Below are 24,656 nucleotides of genomic sequence, written 5' to 3' on the forward strand. Positions count from 1 at the left end.
TAGGCTCAACCAACCAATGTTGACCCTCTTGTCATTGCTTGCAAGATGTTTTGACAAGGATGGAATTATTATTCTTGTAGCCTAGCAAGAACTCAGGAACTTTATGAATTCATCCTGGTTGACACTGGTTTTGTCATCTGGAAGCAAGTGAAGGACAAAACAACCCATCACTAGTCTTGCATACCACAGTCATAATTAAGAAGGTTTTGACCCCCTGAAGAATGGGGAATGCACCCCTTACAGATGAGGGACTCTTCAAAAACATTTAGTATCCCTAGATATCATTATCAAGATTACATTGATGCATGGAACCGTACATTCCTGTACCAAAACAAAAAGGACCGATGTTCATGGTTCTTCTGCTTTGACCACAAATTTCCCTGCCAATTTAAGTTCCCATACGGACGCAGCCAATGGTGGCAGATGATGGGACCAACTGACACAACCCTACAAACTAATGTAGCCAAAGCATATACAATCTTCTGCCAACACACCACCACGATCCCCACTCTGCAGGATCTGCTCCAGTTTTATATCCATTGCAAGCTCGTGTGGATCATATACTGGGACTGCTTCATCATCAAATAGTGCAATGGTGATAAAACTTCCTCGAACAATGAATGGGTCATCCCCTGCTTGGTCCATAGCTTCCATGTCAAATGGTGGGATTCCTACAACACTACTAAATGCAACATCTCAGCGCTTATCAAATCTCTCACAGGACTAGAACCAATCCCCGCACAATCCCAAGCTTCAACAAACAGCGGAAGGACTCACCTAATGGCACAGCAGGTCCATCTTAGAGCCTAAATCACCGCCCTTAACTTAGAGGGAGATGAAGAAGACAACGATGAACAACCAATCACCAAATATCTCTAGCATCATTGTCGCATCGGACAACATACTCAAAACCTATTTGAGGAAGAAGATGATCTCCTCACCCAAAGACGAGAATTTATGGCATCTACTACATTCATTCTTGTTTCTAGGAAAGGTGGCAAGAAACCTACCACTTGAGCAAATGATCAAAAATAGTCCAATACCCTGGACTTGAAGTTGGGTATTCATCAGCCATAACGACATCAAAGAATGACACATAAGTCGTGACATCAATATCGGCATCCTATTACACGGGCTTAAATCTATTCTAGTCTTAAATAATTCGTCAGTCCTAACGGTAAAGTAATCATCTGAACCAAAACTTGGGCAAACAGTGTCATAGACATGTGGAATGCCTACGTAAGGTTATAAAAGATTCAAATCCAACGGTCAGAATTCTACCAACAGATTTGATAGTCATACTTAAGGATAATCTACAACACTCCCATATTCAAATCCAATGGTCAAAATTCTACCAATAGATCTAACGGTCACAAATTAAGGACAATCTCCAACACTCTCACCAACAAATTTAACATTTTGAAAATGACTTATGCTCTGAGTTTCTTGATGCCTTTTGGCACCGTAAACAATACGTTGTCAAATTACCTTATATTAAAGGATTCTTTGAAAGCCAAATCCCAACTAAAGCACACACTATCCAAATGACCCAAGCATTGCAAGAAACCTGTAGAAAAGAAATTGATGATCTATTGCATAAAAAGCTCATTTGCCCTGGTAAATCCCCCTAGAGTTATGCAACCTTCTATGTCAATAAAAGTGCAGAAACTGAACATGGAACCCCACGTTAAGTTATTAATTATAAACCATTGAATGAAGTCCTTGAATGGATTCGATATACAATCCCTAATAAGAAGAATCTTTTACAAAGGATTCATAAAGCAACAATTTTTTTTCGAAATTTGATACGAAATATGGCTTTTGGCAAATCCAGATTCATGAACAAGATAGGTATAACACTACCTTATTATCCCCTTTGAACATTACGAATGGAACAAGATGCCCTTTTGTTTGAAAAATGCTCCCAGTGAATTCCAAAAACATAATGAACAATATGTTAAATCCCTATCAGCATTTTACCTTAGTCCATATTGACGATTTACTCTTGTACTCTAAATCCATTAAAGAACATATAAAACTTTGAATAAATTCTACCAGACAATGAAAAATAATGGGTTAGTCATCTCACAAAGAAAAATGGAGTTATTTCAGACCCGAATCAGATTTTGGGACACATCATCTATCAAAGAACTATTATTCCCATTGACAGATCTCTCGCCTTTGCGGATACATTCCCAAACCAAATATATGACAAAACCCAACTCCAAAGGTTTTTAGGAGCCTAAAATTATGTCCAGGATTTCATCCCACAAATTGGGCCAATCCGTGAACCATTATATTCTCGGCTTAAGAAAAAACAAGCTATGGATGACTGATCATACCAAGGCCATCCACACCATAAAAACACTAGTTAAATCTATTCCTTGCCTTAACTTAGCCAATCTTGACCTTCCCAAAATTGTTAAAACTAATACCTCTAACATTAGGTATGGAGGTATCCTTAAACAACTAGATCAGGGAAAGGCGGTCTTAGTCCAATTTACTTTTCGGAATATGGAACCAAGCTCAAAAGAGTTATAGCACTATCAAAAGAGAGATTTTATCAATTGGTTTGTGTATCCAAAAATTTTAAAGTGATTCATTAAATCAAAAAATTTTCGTGCGTGTTGATTGTAGTGTTGCAAACAAGTTTTGAAAAAAGATGTTCAAAATATAGCCTTAATACAAATTTTTTGCCCAATGGCAAGCATTATTATCAACAACAACAACAATAAGCCTTGTCCCAACTAAATGTGATCAGCTACATGGATACTTGCCTTCTAATCAGTTTTGTTTGAGGCCATGCTAGATATAAGGCCTAAGCTATGCATATCCTTTCTCACCACTTCCCTTAAGGTTATCTTAGGTCTACCCCTAACTCTTCTAGTTCCTTCAATCTAGATATATCACTTATCCAAAAAGGGGCATTTATAGGTCTCCGTTGAACATGGTCGTGCCACCTCAAATGACTTTCTCGAAGCTTATCACTTATAGGAGCAACTCGCAGACCAACTCTAATATGATCATTCCTTATCTTATCCCTCCTAGTTTTGCCACTTATCCATCTTAGCATCTCATTTCTGCTACATTGAGTTTATCTTTATGATTATTTTTAACAGCCCAACACTCTGCACCGTACATCATGGTTGGTCGAACGACGGTCCTATAGAATTTTCCTTTAAGCTTTAATGGAATATGTCAATCACAAGAACCCGGATGCACCTCTCCACTTCATCCATCCTATCTTAATTCTTTAGAAAACACCATTCTCTATATCACCTCTTTTATTTATGATTGAACCTAAGTACCTAAAACAATCACTCTGAGGAATCTCCTTATCGTCAAGTTTCACCATCTCATCGTCCATCCAATGATAACTAAAGTTACAAACTAGATATTATGTCTTCGTTCTACTTAATTTAAAGCCTCTTGATTCCAAAGCTGCTCTCCATGATTCTAACTTGGTATTAATCCCCACTTGAGTCTCATCTATCAACACAATATCATTAACAAAAAGCATACACCAAGGGACCTCGTCTTAAATGTCCTTGGTTAATTCATCCATTACAAGTGCTTAAAGTTGATCCTTGATGTAGCCTAACTGTAATTGGGAATTCATTATTTTGTCCCCCCACTGTTCTTACATTTGTCACTGAACCATCATACATATCCTTAACTATGTCTACAAATTTACTAACAACACTTCTTTTCTCTAGTACTTGCCAAATTAACGCACTAGGAACTATGTCATAAGCTTTTTTTAGGTCAGTAAATATCAAATGAAGGTCTTTCCTACACTCTCTATACCTTTCCATAAGTCTCCCAATTAGGTAAATAGCTTCTGTTGTAGATCTTCCCAATATAATCCCAAATTGGTTCTCCATAATTGTGGTTAAGTGTCTCAATCTGGTTTCAATTACTCTCTCCCATAATTTCATAATATGGCTCATCAGTTTAAAGCCTTATTACAGCTTTGAATATCTCCTTTATTGTAAATTGAAACCACGATGCTTCTCCTCCATTCACCTGGAATTTTCCTTGTGCTCATAATCTTATTAAACAACTTAGTTAACCAAACTAGCCCGCAGGTTCCTAAGCTCTTCCATACTTCTATTGGGATTTTATCAGGACTTTGTATTTTGCCTGGTTTCATCCTCCTTAGTGCTTCTTTTACTTCAAACATTGAAATTCTCTGCATATATGTTTGAAAATTGGTGCCTTGGTGAATGGTATACTCATCCAAATCATAGGTGCTTGAAGCATGCTCGTTTAGTAGACTAAAGAAATAGATTTTCCATCTTTTCTTAATGTCTTCATCACCTACTAGTACTGTACCATCTTCATTTTTAATACATCTAACATAGTCAACATCTCTACTTTTACAATCCCTTATTTCAATTATCTTATAAATAGATTTGTCCCCTTCCTTCATGCCCAACTTATTGTATCAAAGGAGAATTCAATTCAATTCCTGACTTCTTAACCCATAAATTTCTCCAAGATTCAAAGACTATCAATTTGAGTTATCTCACCGGCCGATCTTAGACTATCTCCCTGGTATCAAAGCCACCGGTGTAACAGTAAGTCCCAAATACCCCCACTTTCTTTTCCTTAGAATCTTTCCTTGTAACCTTACAATTATTGTACCAATCCTACATCCTCCATTAATGATAAATATGGCTGGCTATGCTGCCTTTTAGTTGTTCTTTTCCATTATTTTACATATGGTCCGCTTGCTGCCTAAGTACTGCAGAGAGCTAGATGACTTTAATTTACAATTTAGTAAAGAACCATTCGGTCTTGTAACTCTTGTTCCTCATCAATGCAGTTTAAAGAGGATGGTTCATTAAATTCTCTTATTCCCTTCACACCTCAAAACTAAATCTGAAAGGAAAGAAATAACAACTTTTACATTAGCAACCTCCCCCAACCCCCACCCCCGGGCAGAAAAGAAAGGGAAGATCGTAGGATATGAATGCTTAGTTGCGTAGGCGAAAGGCGATAGGGACAGGTTCACCATTTAAGTTTGTGACGCAGTTAAGATTGCTCACTTGACTTTAAAATGATGCACATAAAACACAAAATTAAGCTTATTTTAGTAGAAATAAGCCATGGGTAGGGTTATTAATGCAGATGCAGTTCCTTGGAAACCTTGGACTGGCCTTGGGTAATCCATGTGAAGGTGAATCAGGTCTAATTTGAATTTTTGAGTTTAGCATGAAAATTATTTATTTATTTATTTATTTATTTTTGGTTCATTAATTGGCTTTATCTTGTAATTTTTGTTTTACTCTGAATCGACTTACCATCAAAAGAGAAGAGTCAAAGCAAGTGGCCCACCTTAGATAAATGGTCATAACACCTCAAATCATTTTCTCATATCTTATCATGTACTAGAGCCACTGCCAAACCAGCTCTAACATGGTCATTCCTTACTCTTATCTTTCTTAGTTTTGCCACTCCTCCATCTCAACATCCTCACTTACAAGGTTTAAAGTATCGGTATCGAGTATCGTATCGTTCTGGTTAATGTATTTTAGTGTAATTCAATGGAGACACGTATCAAGATGTATCGTATCGGTTGGGTCAAACATGGATACGTATCGGCTAGTATCGTATGGTATCCTGGGATACTTTAAACCTTGCTCATTTATGCTACACTAAGATTATCTATATGATGCATCTCAATTGCCAACACTGATTCATTTACAAATTTCTTTAAAAGTTTCCCTTAAGTTTCAAAGGAATGTATCAATCACACAAATTCATCCATCCTACTGTTATTCCCTAAGAAACATCGTTGTCTATATCACCTTCTTTATCTATAATTGAGCCAAGATATCTAAAATAACCACTTTGCAGAATCTCCATCTCATCAAATTTTACTAATCAGTAGAACCAAATGTCTAGTGTTCATTTGACTTAGCTTAAAACCTTTTGACTCCAAAGTTGATCTCTATAACCCTAACTCGGTGTTAATCCTTGATTTTGTCAGCCCATTCTTACACTTGTCTCCAAAAGAAAAGGACTTCCTCAACAACCAAGAAAAAGGGGAAAAAGAAAGAAAACCTAGAAAGGTCATACTAATCATGTGATGTAGATGCCTAAGGTATTAAGAAGAACTAGGCTGGTTTACTTTAACCAACCCCTTGGGCATAGGGCCAACAAGCTGCGGACCTAGACTTCTAGACGTGCCAAAAGAGGCCAAAACACAGTTTACATTACCATTGATGGAACAGTGTCAAAGCCAATTTATTGTCATGTTTTGAATATTTTTGGAGTCACTTGCATCTGCAGCTTTGGAGGACTGCAGACATTAGATTCTATTCTTAGTTGTGTCCTAAGATGCTATAAAGTTGTTTCTATTTTTAGACCAGACCATCAATCTATTTTCAGAGCATCTAAATGCTAATTCCTACATAACTTGCTATGCAAGCATTCGACCTCCATACAAGCATACTAGGGTTTGCTTTGAATTATTTTTATGATTAAAGGTTACTCAGAGCAGCAGTAGCAAAGAAGAAGACGGAGAGGCAGAGAAGAGAAATGAGATGTAGCAGAATGAGGGGAAGGAGAGATAAATAGCTCCACCAAAGGAATCTCACAGCAGCAATTGATTCCAAGAAAAGAAAACCTCCACCAAAAGAAGTTTTCAGCCACACAATGGATTGCGAAAAAGGGGCAAAAGTTCCACCAAACAGGTCTTCACAGCAATGAATCTTCAATAATCATAACTAGTACTCTTTTTTTTTTTTTTTAAATCAATGAGGAGTGTTTACATGAGCAGTAATTGCTGGCTACACACAACAAAGCATCTAGAAACCGAAAGGAGAGACCAACAGCAGGAGACTGAAGGAGAACCTTTGATTCGATCAATATGGCCTTAATGACAGTAACAAAGTAGAACTGATTGACCAACCAAAGGCAAGGTGAGGACAAGAGGGAGGAGGGAGGAAGAAAAAAGAAGAAGAAGAAGAAGATGAGGAAAGATACCACAAACTGTTCAGAGAGAGCAGCCTTCGCTAGACTGAAGAAATCCCATTGCTGGCAGCCTCCTTTTATAAACTTAAGTTCCCATAACTAAAAGATACAGTATTAGGAGCTTACAATGTCATGGTGGGAGATCTCGCGAGATCTCACCAATATCTCACTATTTGGAGAGGGCAAGACGAGATGAGGGTCGAGTTGGGAGAGATGGGAGATCTCGCCATCTCTCGGTTAGATCTCGCCAAATCTGGTCCAACTACCTGCTTTAGGGGGTTTTAAAACCCCCTATCTCGTTCAAGAGAGGCCACCTCTCAAAAGTCGCCGAAAACTTGATTTTTGGCCGGAATTTTTGGATATTCAACTTCTAAATATCTTTAACACATCTACAATATCAGATTATCATCATTCAAGCCTATTTCAACTAGATCTTCAACAAAGGTAAGATTTTTCCCCAAATTGAATTTCTTCAAATAGAATATTCTACAATGGGTGTGTGAGTCTAGTATAAACATATGTTGATCTACTAGCTTCAATCTACACTTCCATAGAAACAAATTTAATTTTCTGCTATTAATTTATTTTTTGAATTTTCGTATTTAAAAAATATTATCTAAAATATTAAAATTAAAAAATATAAAAAATACTTATGATATGAATGTGATTACACTTATGTTAAACTACATTGAGAGGGCTACAACCCCATGTAGTCATATTTTGATTATCATGCTTGCTGTATTTAATTTTTTTATTTAAATAATTAAATAAAAATTATGAAAAATAATATTTTATAAAAAAAAATTTTTATTATTATTTTTTTAAATGATGCTCATATTATGTAGTTTATTTTAAAAATACAACCATGTCTGTTTGAGCATTGTATATATGTTATCTTAGAACAAAGTGTGTGTTTTGTTGTTTTATAAATTATTTTTATATGTTTTTATTTATCTAAAAATTATTCTAATGATTATTTAAGAACATTCATGTATGTATTTCAGTAGCCGACCCCATTTAGTTGGGACAAGGCTTATTGTTGTTATTGTTGTTGTATTCATGTATGTATTTCAGTGTTGTAGACTTGTAACTTAAATGGCAACTAGTGGGAGTGGCAGCACTGACAGTGGGACTCAAAACATTGCTTGGCAACATGGGGAACATTTGGGTGATCGCTACAAAGATATTGCCAAGTGTCCCAAGGTTCCTTTTGAAGTGCAAAAAGCAATTGCAGCAACTTTAAAGGGAGGGACACAAAATGAGGATGAGATGGCACAAAAACAAAGGGAATTTTAGGATATAGTATTGTGTAGACCTTTTGTTGATGTTGATGAGGAGTCAAATGACAATGAGGAGAGGAGGGTTATGTGTATTGAGTCACAGGCCGAGTGAAGACAGATCAAGGCTGCATTGGAAGCTAGCAGACAGTCCTTACATTTTGAGAATGTGAAGCAATATGAACAGACAAGAGGAGTAGGTGGTTCAGGGTCAGGGGCATCCATGCCACCTAAACATAGTTTTCATGGAAGTGAGAGGACTGAAAGGAGGAGGAAGACTGCACATTATGATGCCACATTTGACCAAGACCCCACCCTCTTCAAGCATCAAGACACCTATCAAAGAAGCATTCCATATATGTTTGTTGGAGGTAGAGAAGGCAATGGGGAGGAGGAACCTAGGTTGGCGATCAACAAATTCATGCTCTACAACAACATTGCAGCAAATGTAGCCAAAACACCATACTATTAGGGGATGATTGATGCAGTAGCTAGGGCAGGTGTAAGGGTTAAAGGCCCAACAACTTGGGAAGTAATGAATAAAGTGGATGCCTCAAATAGAATCAAAGATGCTGACTACCTTTACAAGCTTCTTAAGCCGGTGGTCCTCAAGGTAAGGCCAAACAATGTTGTCCAAATTGTCACAAATAACAGTGCTAACTTCAAGAAAGCTGGTGAAATATTGATGAAGAAGAAGAGCAGCAGGATCCATCTCTTTTGGACACCATGTGCAGCACACTCGATTGATCTTATGTTGAAGGACTTAGGGAAGAGAAAGTCAATTAGTGTTGTGGTTGGCAAGGCTAGAACGGTCGATAATTTTATTTGTAACCATGGTTATGTGCTAAAGATGATGAGGAACCACTGTAAGGGTGATCTAGTCAGACCTGGATTGACTAGATTCGTCACCAACTATGTAGCTCTGAAAGGCTTCTAGAAAAAGTGGTGGGTCTATGGCACATGTTTGCAAGTGAGGAGTGGTTTAATTGGCGTGGATCTAGCCATCCTAATGCAATAGTAGTCCAACAAACCATTGTTGATGATTCCTTTTGGAGGCAACTGAATAGGATAGTGGGCATTTTAGAGCCTACTGTGTTTGTTTTATGGATGATGGATTTGGAGAAGAAGCCCACAATGCCCCACATATATGCTGCCCTCCAACAATGGAAAGAGTTGGTTAAAGCTGATGCCCCTGGCTCCTTCAAATCCTACGAGACGATCATCGATGATAGATGGGAAACGCACTTAATGCATCCTTTGCACTTGGCTGGTGAGTCACTTTTAAGCCTTTAAGTTTTTGTTGTATACTTTAATTTACATTGTTAATTTGTTATAAGTTATAACTTATAATTTATAAACAAGTAAACAACCAAATCACTAACCAAATTTTTTTATTTCCACAATACAAGCTTAATACCTCAACTCAAAAAACCATTACAAGAATGGGGGCTTAATGTAAGGTTGATGAATGCGATGCAAGACGTGGTGGAGAAACTTGTGCCAAATCCCATCATGCAAGAGACAATTAATGGAGAGGGGAGAACCTATTCAATTGTTTCTTCAACTTCTTGCATTAGCGCGTATACATTAGTAAAAGTACAATAATTGAACAACTGGTGAACAGATCTGGGAGTTCAGGGATGCCTCTGGGAGTTTTGGAAAGCCTTTTGCTATTGCAAATAGACAAAAAATGATCCTGGTAAATAGTCCATTACTATAAGTCTATAACTCTGTAAGTATTAAGATTTACTTGCCTAATGCATTCTTATATTTGGTTATGCAGCTGACTGGTGGGTGTCTTATGGAACTAGTTTGTCAAATCTCAAGGACATAGCAATTAAAATACTCCCACAGACTTTCTCATCCTATCTGATTGCGAGAGGAACTAGAACACCTTCTTGTTCATCCATAGTAAGGTACGTAACAAATTAGGGAGTAAAAGGCTTGAGGACTTAGTGTATGTGCATTACAACATGAGATTGAGAATAGAGCACATACAAGATGATATGGATGATGAAAATCGGGAACCGATTAAGTTAACTGATATATTCCACGAGCACCCCCCCCTCGGCGCAGAGGATGAGGATGATGATGTTATATATCAGTGGGTTAAGGATTGAGGTGGCCCAGTGCTGTATGGACCAGGAAGGCAACCAGATCCTACCATTGCTACTACCATGGGCCCAGATGTTGTGGCTGATCACATGCCTTCTGATGAGGGTCAAGTTGTTGTAGCAGCATTAGCAAGACCAAGTGTACCATTTGTGGAGCCACCTGGTCGACTTGAAACAGCGGCAGTGATGTCTAGTAGTGGGAGTTTAGATGATGCCGATGATACCATCCCTCCAAGTCAGCCATCGAGTCATACAGGTTGGTGGTGTTGCTGGTGGAAGTTAGGGTCAACAAAGGGAATCACCTCCACCAAGTTTGAGTCATCCAACACATGCGAGCCACAGTTCCCCTATCTCCTAGACTTATACTAGGAGTAGGAAGAGCAGATCAAACCAAAGGCAAACGAATGATGATGCAAGCATGCAGGATCTTAAACTGAACATGGGAAGCATGAGCCTAGATCATGGTCACAAGGGTTCACAACAGCAAAGATTCGCTAGTTGGCAGCCATCGAAGTACCTATATGGGGATCACAGCACTAGGTCAGATTCATAGTTGTCACGACGATGAGGCAATGCGAGGCGATTTAGGCTAGTTGAGGCAATGAGTCGATGAGGCGCCCTCCGAGGCGCTTTTGAGGCGGTTGGGGCGTTTTAAGTGAAATTTTTAATGTACATCTCATTCACTCCAATTCATTATAAATCTATCATATCTTATATGATAGATAATAAAAATAAATAAATAAAACCTAATATTAGCCTACCTCAAGTCATCCAACATACCACAAACCACACATAGTAGATCCTAAATAAAAAGTCGCGGGAAGAAAGGAAGAGAAGAAGTCATCTGTCGCGCGGCTTGCCAGAGTGTCATCGCGGGAATGGAAGAGAAGAAGAGAGGAAGAGAAAGAGATTAGGGATTAAAGTGAGAGTGCGAGACTCGAGTCAAGAATTTATTCTCTTTCGATTTTATTTTTTTTTATTTTAACATTTGATCACATGTAGCATCATTATAAATATGCATATAGGTTCAAACAATAGATACTTTACAATTGGAATCTAATAAATAATTCAATATATGCCTTCGATTTGGCATCTTTCAAGTGATTTAAAAAAGAAAAAAAAAACGGATGCCTTGGGGTATAAGGCGTCCGAGGCTCTTGAGGCGATGCCTCATACCCCAAGGCGGTCGCCTTATTGCCTGAAAATGAGGCGACACCGATTTGAGGCTCTCTGAAGGTGCCCAAACGACTAGGCGATGCCTTGACAACTATAGTCAGATTACACTGGGTATTCTTCTTATGGAGATCATGTTATTCCTCAAGACTGCACCTAAAGAGTACACATATGGGAGTGAAGGTGCGTTATTGACTGACTGGTTTAGAAAACCCTACCCATATATTCAACAGCAAGAGCAACAATGGCTCTTTCACACCCACGATTGACGGTTATCCCAGAGTGTTATTCCTCCAGTATTTTGACATGGAGACATATCGGTCCCACATAAACCGATATGTGACATATTATAGTGATGAGTTGACTTGGGAGTCATATGTGGGCAACGTTCAGAATCAGTTGATGCAGAATACTGAGTGATACTCTTGTTGTCTTGTAGTCTTGTTACTCTTATACTCTTGTGAACTTATGGATTATGATTTATGACTTACTAAAAGTCTAAATCTTCTTATGGTGGTAAAATTTTGAAGACATTTAAGTTCTTTGATAGTTTGATGTGTAATGTATTTGATACTTGATAGTTGATAACTTGAATTACTTGATATCTCAACATTACATGTTGTCTAACCTTGCATTTCACAACATTTCGGTTTACATATAGGGTCAACTTAGAAGACATACTTAGGGTTATTTTCTCACAAATCAAAGGTCACCAGTGTTCAAAAGTCCTTAAATAGGCTAAATACCAAGTTTCAGCCCAACCGAGGCCCTAAAACCCACCGAGTTTACGCCAGAAAATTTGTACATCTCAACCGAGATCTCCCCATCTCAGTTTTTTTAATGGCGAGATCTCAAGATCCCCCACCATGTACAATGTTACCCCTAACTTCCACCATCTTATCACAAATTACTAGAGACAAAAGATATAATAAAAATTTTAAAAAGGAAAAACCCAAGATACCAAACTTCTGAGAATAAACTACCTCTAGTTTCAGCAGGCATTTAAGACTTCCATGTCATACTGTGCTGAAAAAATGCACATATTCTTCAACACATTCAAATCTTCTTGAAATTTATTGGATTTGTTGCAGATCTTGCCTTCTTTTTGTCTGTGTCTGTGTGCAGTGATGATAAAACAGGATCAAGACCAGAATTTTTGAGTTTGGACTTCTTTCCTGAAATCAGTGAGACGACAACCAATCACTGACCTCAAATGGTCTTGGTACGGTTGAATAACACTTTATTTGGTGGTTGGGTCAGTCTCAATGAAACCGAGATCTTGGTCTTGACTGAAACAAATCAAACAATGCACCATTCTCATTTCAAATATGATCCAACCTTGGATTTCCAAAAAAACCTGATGTAACCCCAGATTTTAGGGTTAGCTTCCAGGATCTTCTAATAAGGTTGCAGCAGCTAATTAGGTCTCTTTGAGGTTTTGGCTAGGGTTTAAAGCGGTCTATAAAGCTGCTGGAATGCTGAAACAGGTCTAAAACTAAAAGACATTCAAAATTCAGAGTTCAAATTTTGAATTCTAGGTCAGTCTAGGGTTTCGGTTGGGGTAAGGAAATGGTAGGTTTGCTGGTTTCCTAAATCAGAAGTGCTTCCTATCTTGTTCCCTCAACTAGAATGGGTTCTAGATGCGAGAACTCAATAGAATTTAATTTTCTGCAATTCTGGACACTTTCTGCAACTTCAGATGAAGAAGATGAAGTGCAGATGTTTTAGATCTTAGGTTTAGAAGAAACCAGTGGTATGAGTAGGTTCCTAAGCCCCAGGCAATTCCAAAAAGGGTATATTGGCAGATTTTAGGGCAGGGGATGAATAAGTCCCAATGGGACTAGGATCAGGTATCTCTGGAGAGGGAGGTGGTGGGGCCTATGGTTGCCAAGGCTGCGGGTGGGGGGAAAGGGGCTGAAGATGTTGGGAAGGGGTTGGGGATGTTTAAGCTTACTTGTGAATGGCTGTTCTTGCTGGAGTTGAGGAGGGAGCTTGAAGAAGACGTTGAAATCTCAGAATTGAAGGAAGAGCGCTCTCACTACCCAGCCGTAGGGTCCCTAGGGGAATCCCACAACATCTCAAGCCAAGTTTTCAACTCAATCAATTCATTAATCATCAAATTTCCCAACAACTACAATAAGACTAGGCTATTTATAGCCACTCAACCCAAAGTAGACTCAAATAATGGAACTTGGTTTCTTAAGTAACCAAGACTCAACAAACTAGGACTCAACAATTTTGAATAAGTCAAAATACTCTAATTAACTTATCAACTCATACTAACTAACCCAAACCAACTTAAACTCAATAACTAGGATTCCAAATAGGAAATAAAAACAGAAATAAAATTGGACTCAATCCTCCTAATTGGCCCCTTGGTCATATTCAGGTCCCCCCCCAAGTTTGGGCCTTCTTCCGGATGGGATTAGGCCTCTTTTGGGCTCTTTGGGGGGTTGGGGGCTGGTTACATCAAAACCAAGGTATTCTAAGATCTCAACCAGTTCAGGGAATAGGGTAGGAACTGGGTTTAAGCATGTATGTTTCAGTCTTCCAAATTATTTTGCTCCTTTTTAGAATGAACATCCTCGAGAAATCCCAATATTTAAGGGAAGTACTTCCATTCAGGGGTGCAAGTTTGGCCCTGGCGGCCCTAACCCGCCCTGAGCCCGAATAGGGCTTGGGCTAAAGATTTTGGCCCTAAGGGCGGGTTAGGGCCAAAATATTCTGGCCCTGAACTAGGGCCAAGGGCGGGCCTGGGATTACTCTCTGGCCCGCCCAGCCCATCCCGGTCTGTCCCTGATTTTTGGCCCTGACCCAGGCCCTAATTTTGGCCCTGATCTTGGCCCTGATCTTGGCCCTGATCTTGGCCCTGACCTAGGCCCTGATTTTGGCCCTGATCTTGGCCCTGATCTTGGCCCTGATCCTGGCCTTGATCTTGGCCCTAATTTTGGCCCTGATCTTGGCCCTGATCTTGGCCCTGATCTTGACCCTGACCTAGGCCCTGATTTTGGCCCTGATCTTGGCCCTGATCCTGGCCTTGATCTTGGCCCTGATCCTGGCCCTGATCTTGGCTCTGATATTAGCCCTAATCCTGACCCTGATCCTGGCCCTGATTTGAGTCTAAAGACTCTGGACCCTCCACCCACATGGAGAGGAATTAATTATAATACATATGGGTGGATGCTTGACACTTGTCAAATTTTAGAAACACGATATGTTTTGTAGAAAATTAATAAAAATAAATTATAACCTCATTACCAATGTAATAAGCATCTATTTGATTTTAGCCATGATCCTGACCCTAATTTTGGCTCTAATCTTAATATTAATTTGACGATGATCATGTACTACAGTACTAGATTTTTACCCTGATCTTCAAACAGTGATATGAGTCTTGATTTTGACATTTAGTCACTTTGATCATATTAGACTATAAATTAACTTTTTATATTATTTTTAAGGTAATTTTTATTTTTCCAACAAAGTCATTTTTAGTTCAATAAAATATTGATTTTGTTTTTTGACTAAGGCGAGATAATATATTATAAAAATAAAAACTATTACATAAAGAATTAATATCTAACAAATCTATACCCCAACTTCTCATCATGAATATCTAACAAATCTACTGTGATATTTCAAAAAAAATCATTAAAAACATATAGCTATGTTTGTAACTAAAACATCATTTTCTTTAACTATGAAAAAAATACTTCTTTTTTTTTGTTGAATACTAAATTATCGTCGATTTACTTGTTAACAAGGTTTTGAATATGAATTTTTTTGTATTGAATAAAGATATCAATTTATTGAACAGTTGTGAATGAAAACATACCTACCTACGGCTTAAGTTCTTGACTTTGAAGATAAAATTTTCATTTATCAGATTCCTTTTGAATTCTGAATCTCTGATGTTTCTAAGTTTACAAAAAGAGTTTGTGTGACATTCTCTATAATTGACTTGACTTTCAAATATGCCTATATTTAATTACAATTCTTCTCTCTACATATTCTATTTCATGAATAATTTTAACTCTTTGCTACAGGAGAAAAACCAAAGGAAAAAACAGAATAAAAGAGAGAGAGAGAGAGAGAGAGAGAGAGAAACTTGGGGGAAAGACAAATTGAAAATTTGGAATGAAGTTTGACCATTGTCTTAGAAGTTAGAAATTAATTGAGAATTGAGATAAATCTTTTTCTTTTTCCCTTCGAGCTTAATAACCATAATTTTCATCGAATAGCAAATTAAAAAACCCTAGAAATTTGAATTTATCTATTTCTCTAAAATCTAAATGGGTATAAATAGTTAAATACATATTGAATATAAGTTTTGGATTATTTATTGACATCTTTACTATTTTATTTTCCAGAACTGAGTTTGGAATTTAAGAATTTAATTACTTTAATATGTATTTTAATTACTACCTGCCTTACATTTGATATTTACGACCAAAGATATGGCCAATTAAAGCTAGGGACAAGGCCAATTAGGGCCTGGGCCAATCAGGGCCAGGGACAGGGCCAATTAGGGTCAGGGCCAATCGGGTCAGGGCCAATCAGGGTCAGGGTCAGGGCCAATCAGGGCCGAGGGACGGGGGGGCCAATCGGGGCCAATCGGGGGGACAATCCAATCAAGGCCAATCAGGGCCAATCAGGGCCAACCCATCCCCCGACCCGGCCCAATTAGGGCCAATTAGGGCGAGAATGGGCTTGGCTTGGCCCTGTAGGGCTTAGGGCCAGGGACAATAATCATTGGCCCTGAACTAGGGCCAGGGCGGGAATGGGCTCAAACTATACCATATAGGGCTCGGCTTGGGATTGCAAAAGCCCGGCCCAGTTGCAGCCCTACTTCCATTTATTACATATAAAGGGCAGTAGCCAAATAGATAAACTCTAAATGTAAACTCTAAAGAATTCAAATGGCCCAAAATGGGAAGGACACTATGGTTGGGCAGGGTATCTGGTCGTCAATTATCATTTTTTTTTTTTTGAAACAGATAAAAAAATAATAAATAAAAAATAGGTGGATTGTTTTGTCCATGGCACCCCTCTATAAGGACCAAATGATGAAACCTTATACATGTTCTATCACTTCTCCATCATTTTTACGATTTGAGCTAACATGGTTGAAACCTTATGAAGGATGCCAAAATATCAACACAATATTGAAATTGATTATGCAGGGAGGGTTTTCATGCACTGTTGCATAAGCAGAGACAGATTACGATGGATCAATTTATTTTCTTTATGGTGGTTATCATTTCTACTCCCCCCCTTTTATCAGAATGGGAGAAGAACCATGCACTGTGCAAGATGTGAAGAAACCTTTTGCCTGATTATACTCTGCTATTCAGTCAAAAAGTAACTGTACAAAAGGCAGTCTGAGGATCAGAAAGTAGCTGTAGTGTCATCATGATACCTTTCCATCAGGCTGATAAGCTCATGATCCCTTGGCTTCATTCCCCATTTGGTGTCTATAAGAAGGCAGACCCGCTTAAGACCAACCCGTGTAGAAACATACTCCTTCACCTACATAATTGAGAAATTCCCAAAAAAATCAAGAATCTAAGCATTAGCTTGGTACAGCGACTGGAAATAAGGCTTTAAAGGTGTGAAGGTGAGAGAGGGGGTAGGGGGGATATATGCCACTGATTGTGTACTAAAGGTACTTCTGTCACATGTCCATTAAGAATGTATTTAAGACGTATTTTCTTTTCTTTATTTATTTATATCTTATCTCTCTAGGGAGGTCCCATGTAACTCTCAAGATAATCTATGAGAATCAAACTGGTGAATAAGGCAACAATAGCTCATTCAAGTTCTTCTCTCTCAACCCTTTCCTTCTTCTCTTGTTCTTCAACTTCACTCTTCTCAGCTCCACCCCTCCCTCCTTCCTCCTTGTCTGATTAACTTCATCTCTCTTTTTCTAACTTTTAATTTTTTTTCTAAGGTTGTGGGATTTCTGGGGAAGCCACAATCAAAAAGCCATCCCCACCTCAGAGACTAAGGGTTTGAAATATTTTTCTCTCTTTCATTTGTCATTTTCCAATGTCATCAAATTTCCTATTCCTCTCCGATGTCTTCCTTTCCCCTTCTGTTTAGACCTCAGTTTCCCTACATTGCTTTGTTTGGTCCCTTGTAGGCATATAGCCTACCCGCATTAAGTAGGGATTAGGCTGAGTTTCTTCTTCATTTTCTTCTTCTTGTTAAAACTTTCCACCCAAAAAAGAACCATTCAGTGTCAATTGTGAACCCGGTGCTGAAGGCTTCCATACAAGTAGGGTCTAGGGGCACAATTTACCTACGCAACCTTGCCCTAGCAATTTTTTCTGAGAGGCTGTTTCAGTACCTTGACCTCAGGCTACAACTGTGGTCCACTGACCATGGGGCCAAGGGCAGCCCCTCTTCAGTTGTCAATTGCATACGCTAAAATTTCAAGGATATGAAAGCTCACATACTCAACATATTTGAATAACAGGTAAAATACATCATGAAGTACAAAAAAAGAATCACACGTATACTCACAAGTTCCTCCCAGGATTCCTTAACTTCTTCTTTCGCATAAGCAAAACCATATCCAGGTAAATCCACCAAGCAGAGCTTTGTTCCAAGCTCGAAGAAATTGATGGTCTACAGAAGCATTATCAGTAATACCTCAGAAGTCCCATAAATTCTGTAACTTTATTTTGTCCCCACTCTAATATTTGTATACATACCTGAGTAAGCCCAGGTTTATCTGATGTCCTGACTACACCCCACTGTCTTGTAAGAGCATTTAGTAGAGATGACTTCCCTACATTTGACCTCCCTGGTAAAAGAAAAAGAAAATTTGTTAAACCTTTTACATCATCTAATGTAATGTAGAACTACATATCCAACTACAACAACCAATAAGCCTTTACCCCAACTAAATGGGGTAGGCTACATGAATTCCTAATCAGCTCTGTCTGACACCATACTCGATATAACATATCATTTCTCAACACTTCTCCTAAGGTTATCTTAGGTCTGCCCCTAGGTTACATTTAGTTTTTTTAATGTAAAACTACATTATAATCAAAAAATAACATTGACATACACAAAATAGCAGAAAATCCTAGCCAACATATATGCTGCTGACTGTGTAATGGGATAACTAGGCAAACAAGAAAAAGAAAATGATAGGCATTCAAATCTCAAGATAGAGGCACGCCTAGACACAAAGGTAAAGGTATTTCCATTGTGACCAAGTGGTCACAACTTCAAATTCGGTAACAGACTTTCTGCAAAAGCAGGGGTAAGGCTGCGTACTTTATGACCCTCATCAGACCCTGCAGTGGCAGGAGTCATGTGTACTGTCTACAGTCTTTAGTCAGCTGCAGGAAATGGGAAATTCCACACTCCTGAGATGCAGTGAATAAAACATGAAGATACTGCATTGATAGTGCACCAACAGTGAATATGTAAAACATGTACCTGCAAATGCTATCTCAGGACGATCAGCAGGGGGAAAAGACGAGGAAACTTTTGCAGCAGCAAAAAAATTCAATTTATTCCTAAATGCCTGTGAAACACATTCAGAATAAGATACATACCATTAATAGTATATAAGAAAAGCAAATCATGCACTAGTAACATGTTTATAAGGTGTTATACTGCAACAATTATAATATTTATGTTGGTATCTAGAACAACTAATCAGAAGAATGAATATCATATATAGCTAACAGTAGACAGTTCCCAGGCCACTTGGCTGAGAAAATGGATGATGTAGAAAGATTTGCCTGTTTGTAATCCACTTAAAAAGTGATTTACTGAGACCAGTTAAGTGATCTTAAAGAATATGAACATCAATTAAAACTTCAACATCCACAGCATCACCTTATAGCTATAACGTGCCCGAGTGAACTGGTAAAGTGACATGAAAATCCTACAACACTTTTTGTATTTCATTTCAAGCAACACAAGTTTTTCACGACACTGACTCTCATACATCCATATAATCATTGAGATTACTCTGCTACAGTATTTCAAAGATATACCGGAGATCAAATCCTTCTTGCAGCAACATTAGATTGGATTTCAATAAGCTGGAGGCTTCAAAACCTGGATTATGTTCTTTTCTTTATTGTGTTGTGGTAGAGATTGTACTTGAGAGAAGGAATAAAATAACAAATCCAGCAACACATAGAACCTCTAAATTTCACCACTGTATCTGTGCAACTAATGGTAATACGTTTAACAGGTTGTCCATAAAGAAGAACCGACAGCTTCCTCCCAAACTTCTATTTGAGTATGCTTTTTACAATTATACAAATACACAGTTGCAAGACAACATTCTAATTTTGTTTTTACTGTTTTCTTAATCAAGATTTTGAATGCCTTGTTTGTGTTCAAGCTCATTCTTCTATCAGCATGAGAAAATCATGCCTAGGTTGGAAGCAATCAGATCCCCATTGTTCAAGCAAGCAATAGTATCAGGAAGGCTATGGGATACTCCCCTGACTGGGTGTTAGTATTTAAAAAACGACAATAGTCAAAACCTTTCCAAAAATAGTATCATTTATCCCTCAATAAAATATGAAAAAGATGCAATAACATCTGAAAGAACGAGGATTCACAAGAATAGCAGGCATGATTTGCCAAGATTTGAGTCGAAAAGAACATAGCACTCCCTTAAAAATTAACAGAAATCCATGAAGAAAAATTAATCAGGAATTCTGCATCATAAAAACATACAGATTCTTCAATACGTTCCCTTTCTGAACTTGTTGAGAAAGGGACATTATCTAGAGGGGCAGAGAGCTCAATGTTGTAGCCTGACCTCCGCAATTCAATCAAACGCCTCCGACCCAATAACTGTAAGCAACTCCACTTAGTATCATCATAAAAACAAAGCAAAGAGACATGGAAAGTACGGACCACAAGGCTTTGCTGAGTTAAAACTTACATTATCTTCCACAAAGGAAAGGATGGAGGGACTTGGTTGTATAGCACGAAACTGTGCATTTTTGGAGAGTTCAGTCTGTTCCTCTGGATCTGCTTTCCCTTTTACAGTACTCTCTAGAAAGCATTGAATGAGAATGTATGTTAGAAAAGATAATAAGATTCTTTTTGACAATATATATACAATACACAGAGAAAGAACTACATCAAGGTATGTGGGATCAGGCAACATTTCTACTTAGTCACAAAAGGTCATAAAGGAATAACACAAAGAACTGAGATAGCAATAATATCTGGCAGAAAAACATATTTAAGGTTAATAAGTTTTGCTCCTTTCTAAAAAACCTTCACCTAAAGAATTGTTCTGTTAAAATAATTAAGAACTTCTGGAAAACAGAAGAATACTAGCTGGTTAAGTTGCTAAAGTCTAGGATCATACAAGTTTCTTCACCTCTAATTGCAACATGTGTCCAGCCAAACCAACAACCTTCCCCCCCCCCCCCCCCAACCCAAAAAAAAAACCAATGGTTAAATAAGAAAAAGCCAAAATATCACTAAAAAGAATGGTGTAATATAAACAACTACCAGCAGAAGTTTAAGCATATGTTAAAAACTCAATGATATAAAAGCATACCAAGCTAGAAACAACCATAATAAAGCAAACACCTAATGTACAAGAAACGACAGTTTGAAAATACTTACCAATATTTGATATACCATCATCTAGTCGCTTATTTGAGATATCATGTGGATCTATTCTAATAACTCGCTTCTTTTTCTTAGGTGGCATATCAGTTTCCACAGATTCACCATCCAATATTTTTTTGTAACGCACAACCTTCTTGGTAGTTTTATCAAGAAATTGATGCCTGTTCTGCCTCTGGTTCACATTAATAGTTGAGTCGGATTTGCCTTTTCCCTGCTTTTTATGTAAGCCATCTAAACTTTCATCCAGACTAGTAGATACCTGTCTATCTTCAGCCTTTTCTTTTGTCTTCAACTTATAATCAGACATTCCAGAACTTCTGTTTCTATTTACATTGCTACGGGAACAATCTCTCACATATAGAGTGTCATTGTCCTTTGGCAACTGCACAGCTTTACTTTTTCTTCTTCCATCAATGACCTTATCCTTGTAAGAGTTTCCTCTCCTGACAGAAGAAACACCTCCATTGGATGTCTCAACTTCACGGGATTTTCTTTTTGTATCTCTTTGGCTGTTAAAAGAGTCATTTTTATCTCTGGACAAAAATTTTCTATTTGGTGCCTCTTCCTTACGTAAAAAACCTTCTTTGTTGATGTCTTGATCTGCATAAATTCTTTTTCTTTTCCAGTCCAGGCTTGCTTGCCCCCGTTGCAGTTTTTCATCAATGTTTCCCTTGTAACCTTCTTGGCCTAAATGACGTCTCTTATCTTTTACACCTGATCCATAGTTCCTCCTTTCTCTATTCTTCTCCTTGACCAATACAGCTCCATCAATCTTATAGTTCCTACTTGGTCTCTCCATTTCTGTTTCACTTGGCTTCTTCTTTCTACCTTCTGATTTAAAGCCATTTTTAGTGGTTTTTGCTTTTCCAACTGCAAGTTTTACTTTTCTATTGAGCTTGTACCCTGGGCCTGCGGCATCATTCATTCTCTAAAACTGTTCAACAACAACTTACTCCTAACAACTACTCATCATCATCCTTCACGCAATGGCTATAACTTCAATGGATGAAACTATCCTCCGTTTTCACAGCATCCAAGCCTCACCACGATGTCTGGAACAAACAAAACAAAAGCACGACACAAGAAGACCATCAAATTAAGACAGGAATGAAGACAAAAATCAACAGCACGGAAACTACTTTGATTGAACATTTTCTCCTGCAATAATCTGTCACCAAAAACCTAAAATGTGGGATCACCAGTTAACTTCCAGCAACAACTGGAGAAAGTCCCAAATTATACTTCCGTGTGAATACATAAACCAGAACCCTTAAAGGCAACAAATTTCAAACTATCTTAAGAAAATGCATTTAGCCACTTCCGATCTGCAGTATCAAAAATATCAAATGCACGAAGTTAATGTTCAAACGCCAATACCTCTGGGTTCAGGAGGTCTGATAAGTCAAATAAGATTTCAAATTTTCATATCCTTTCATTCTCAAGGCTGAATAGAAGTTCCTAAGGACTCTCTGTGTTTCTTCGGGCTTTCATTCATATGCAATGGCAGGCTTTAGAGAAGAGTGGCAGAGAAATCAACTAACCAGCAGTTTGTTTTTGCGTTATTTTTTTTTTTTTTTAGGGGAACAAAAACCCTCAACTGGGGAAAGTGTGTGCTATTAGGGTTTACGAAGAAAACGATCACAAAGAGTGGGGTTTATGGCGAATGGCCCCGTCTCGAGGGAGCTCATCGTCCAGAAAGTTCAAGGCCATACATGGGAGGACGATACGCCTCTACTAATATGCTAAGAATCAGGGTGTTAATTTGTAGCCCGAACCGCCGGCCCATTATAGCCCGAATCGGCCCGGCCCAAACCTTAATGGGCTGTGTTTGGCTGAGGGTGGTAGAGCCCGCACCAACCCGCAACCCATTATAGCTCGTTTTACGACCCATTTTATGATGTAAAGATTTTACATTAAATAGTATTAGAATCATTATATTATCACTAGGTAGTTGGTATAGACAATTAAAAAAATTATGCATGAATTCAAAGAGCAAATAGTCAATCTACTGCTTAATATCTAGGTTCTTGATTTCTATAAGATGGGTGGATTTTTTTAATAAAATTTCTATAAGATGGGTGGATTTTTTTAATAAAAATTGACCCATAGAAACTTTGTTTTTCATAGAATTTTGTCTTTTGTTGTAGGATGTTAAATAACTTATTCTTGTTCTTTTTCTTGCACACCATAAACTGTTAGTCAACCCGAGTTTAAAACGTTAGCCCAAACCGTTAGTTAGCCCGAAACCAAACCGCACCAAAGCGAAACCGGCCCGAAACCGTTATTTTGCTAATAGGCCGTGTTTGGGCTAGGTGTTTTTCAACCTGAAACCATTAGGCCCGGCCCAAAACCGAATCATTGACACCCCTAGAATCAGATCTCGGTTCATAAATACTTGGGAAATATTACTTGGTTTAGTAATTTTTATGACCAAAGTATCCCTTTACCCTTTTATGGGCTCTTTTTGGTATTAATTATCATTTTCAATTATGAAAATTTTTCATTATTTTAAATTATGTGGCATCTATTATCAATTTTATTTGGGTAAATTTCACTTACCTCCCCTCTTAGCTAGATAAATAGCACTTACACCCCCTCTTAGTTGGATAATATCATTTACCTCCCCTCTTACCTAGCAACATATTAAACACCTCCCATATGTTAACTTTCTCGGTTAAATTTAACTTTTACCGTTAAATATTTTTCTAAAACCACAAACTACCCTTGACTAAAAATATTTTTTTAATTTAAATCTTAAATTACAGTAATCATTTAATGGTTAAAATACTAAATTATCTTCAATTTAAATAATTGTTAAAAACCAAAACACCATTGTTAAAACTTAAATTATCACCAACGGGGTTGGTCCAAGTGGTAAGCAACTTGGTTTGCTTAAGCAAGGTTCCGGTATCGAATCCTTGTAGATGCATAAAATCCCCAATGGGAGACTCACCCACCACACCGGTTTATTTTCTAGGTGGATTATGGTGAGAATTCTTTTTTAGTTCCATTTCTGTCAGAGGGCAATATGAATGTTCTACCATGTGCAAGTAATAAATTTTTCTAGTTAAGATGAGGCTAAAATAGCCAATACATACTCTTTTATAAAAACCATACTTTTTCCCTCTTTTGTCACTTGCTCACTATTATTTTCTAACAATTTTTTATTTTGACACCAAACTTATTTTTCATTCTTGATCAATAATGAGTTCTTATACTTATTTCTTTTAAATAAGCATAATAGAGAATGAGAATAGATAAAAAAAATAGCCTAGATTTATTTCTTTTATTCAACATACTAAAATAAATATTACTAAAAAATATAATTAAAAAAAGAAAAAAAAAAAAGAGAGAGAGAAAAGAACTTACTAAACTAAACTCTCTCGCAAATCGAAATTGAAGGTGGTGTTGTTTGAAACTTCAAGACCTTCAACTTCAAGGATCCACATCCTCTGTAATTCCTTTCCCTACAATTCCC

General features: G+C 37.7%; 1 protein-coding gene across 1 annotated transcript in view; it reads right to left on the reverse strand.

Moving 5' to 3' along the window:
- Nucleotides 1-22,877, reverse strand: part of LOC149022367 (P-loop containing nucleoside triphosphate hydrolases superfamily protein) — a 31,355-nt gene extending 8,478 nt beyond the window's left edge. The window contains exons 1-8 of the mRNA XM_089150495.1: nucleotides 22,556-22,877; nucleotides 21,173-22,230; nucleotides 20,475-20,587; nucleotides 20,264-20,383; nucleotides 19,001-19,088; nucleotides 18,262-18,353; nucleotides 18,071-18,175; nucleotides 16,965-17,074 (exon numbers count right to left, since the gene is read on the reverse strand). Of these exons, the coding sequence (XP_089006621.1) occupies nucleotides 16,965-17,074; nucleotides 18,071-18,175; nucleotides 18,262-18,353; nucleotides 19,001-19,088; nucleotides 20,264-20,383; nucleotides 20,475-20,587; nucleotides 21,173-22,103 (1,559 nt within the window). The 5' untranslated portion in view covers nucleotides 22,104-22,230; nucleotides 22,556-22,877. The remainder of the gene's footprint in view (nucleotides 1-16,964; nucleotides 17,075-18,070; nucleotides 18,176-18,261; nucleotides 18,354-19,000; nucleotides 19,089-20,263; nucleotides 20,384-20,474; nucleotides 20,588-21,172; nucleotides 22,231-22,555) is intronic.
- Between the last annotated feature and the right edge of the window lie 1,779 nt (nucleotides 22,878-24,656).

The sequence above is a fragment of the Hakea prostrata genome, chromosome 3 (assembly GCF_041222555.1).
Source record: "Hakea prostrata isolate BN-2017 chromosome 3, UWA_Hpros_2, whole genome shotgun sequence".
In the NCBI taxonomy this organism is placed as follows: Eukaryota; Viridiplantae; Streptophyta; class Magnoliopsida; order Proteales; family Proteaceae; genus Hakea; species Hakea prostrata.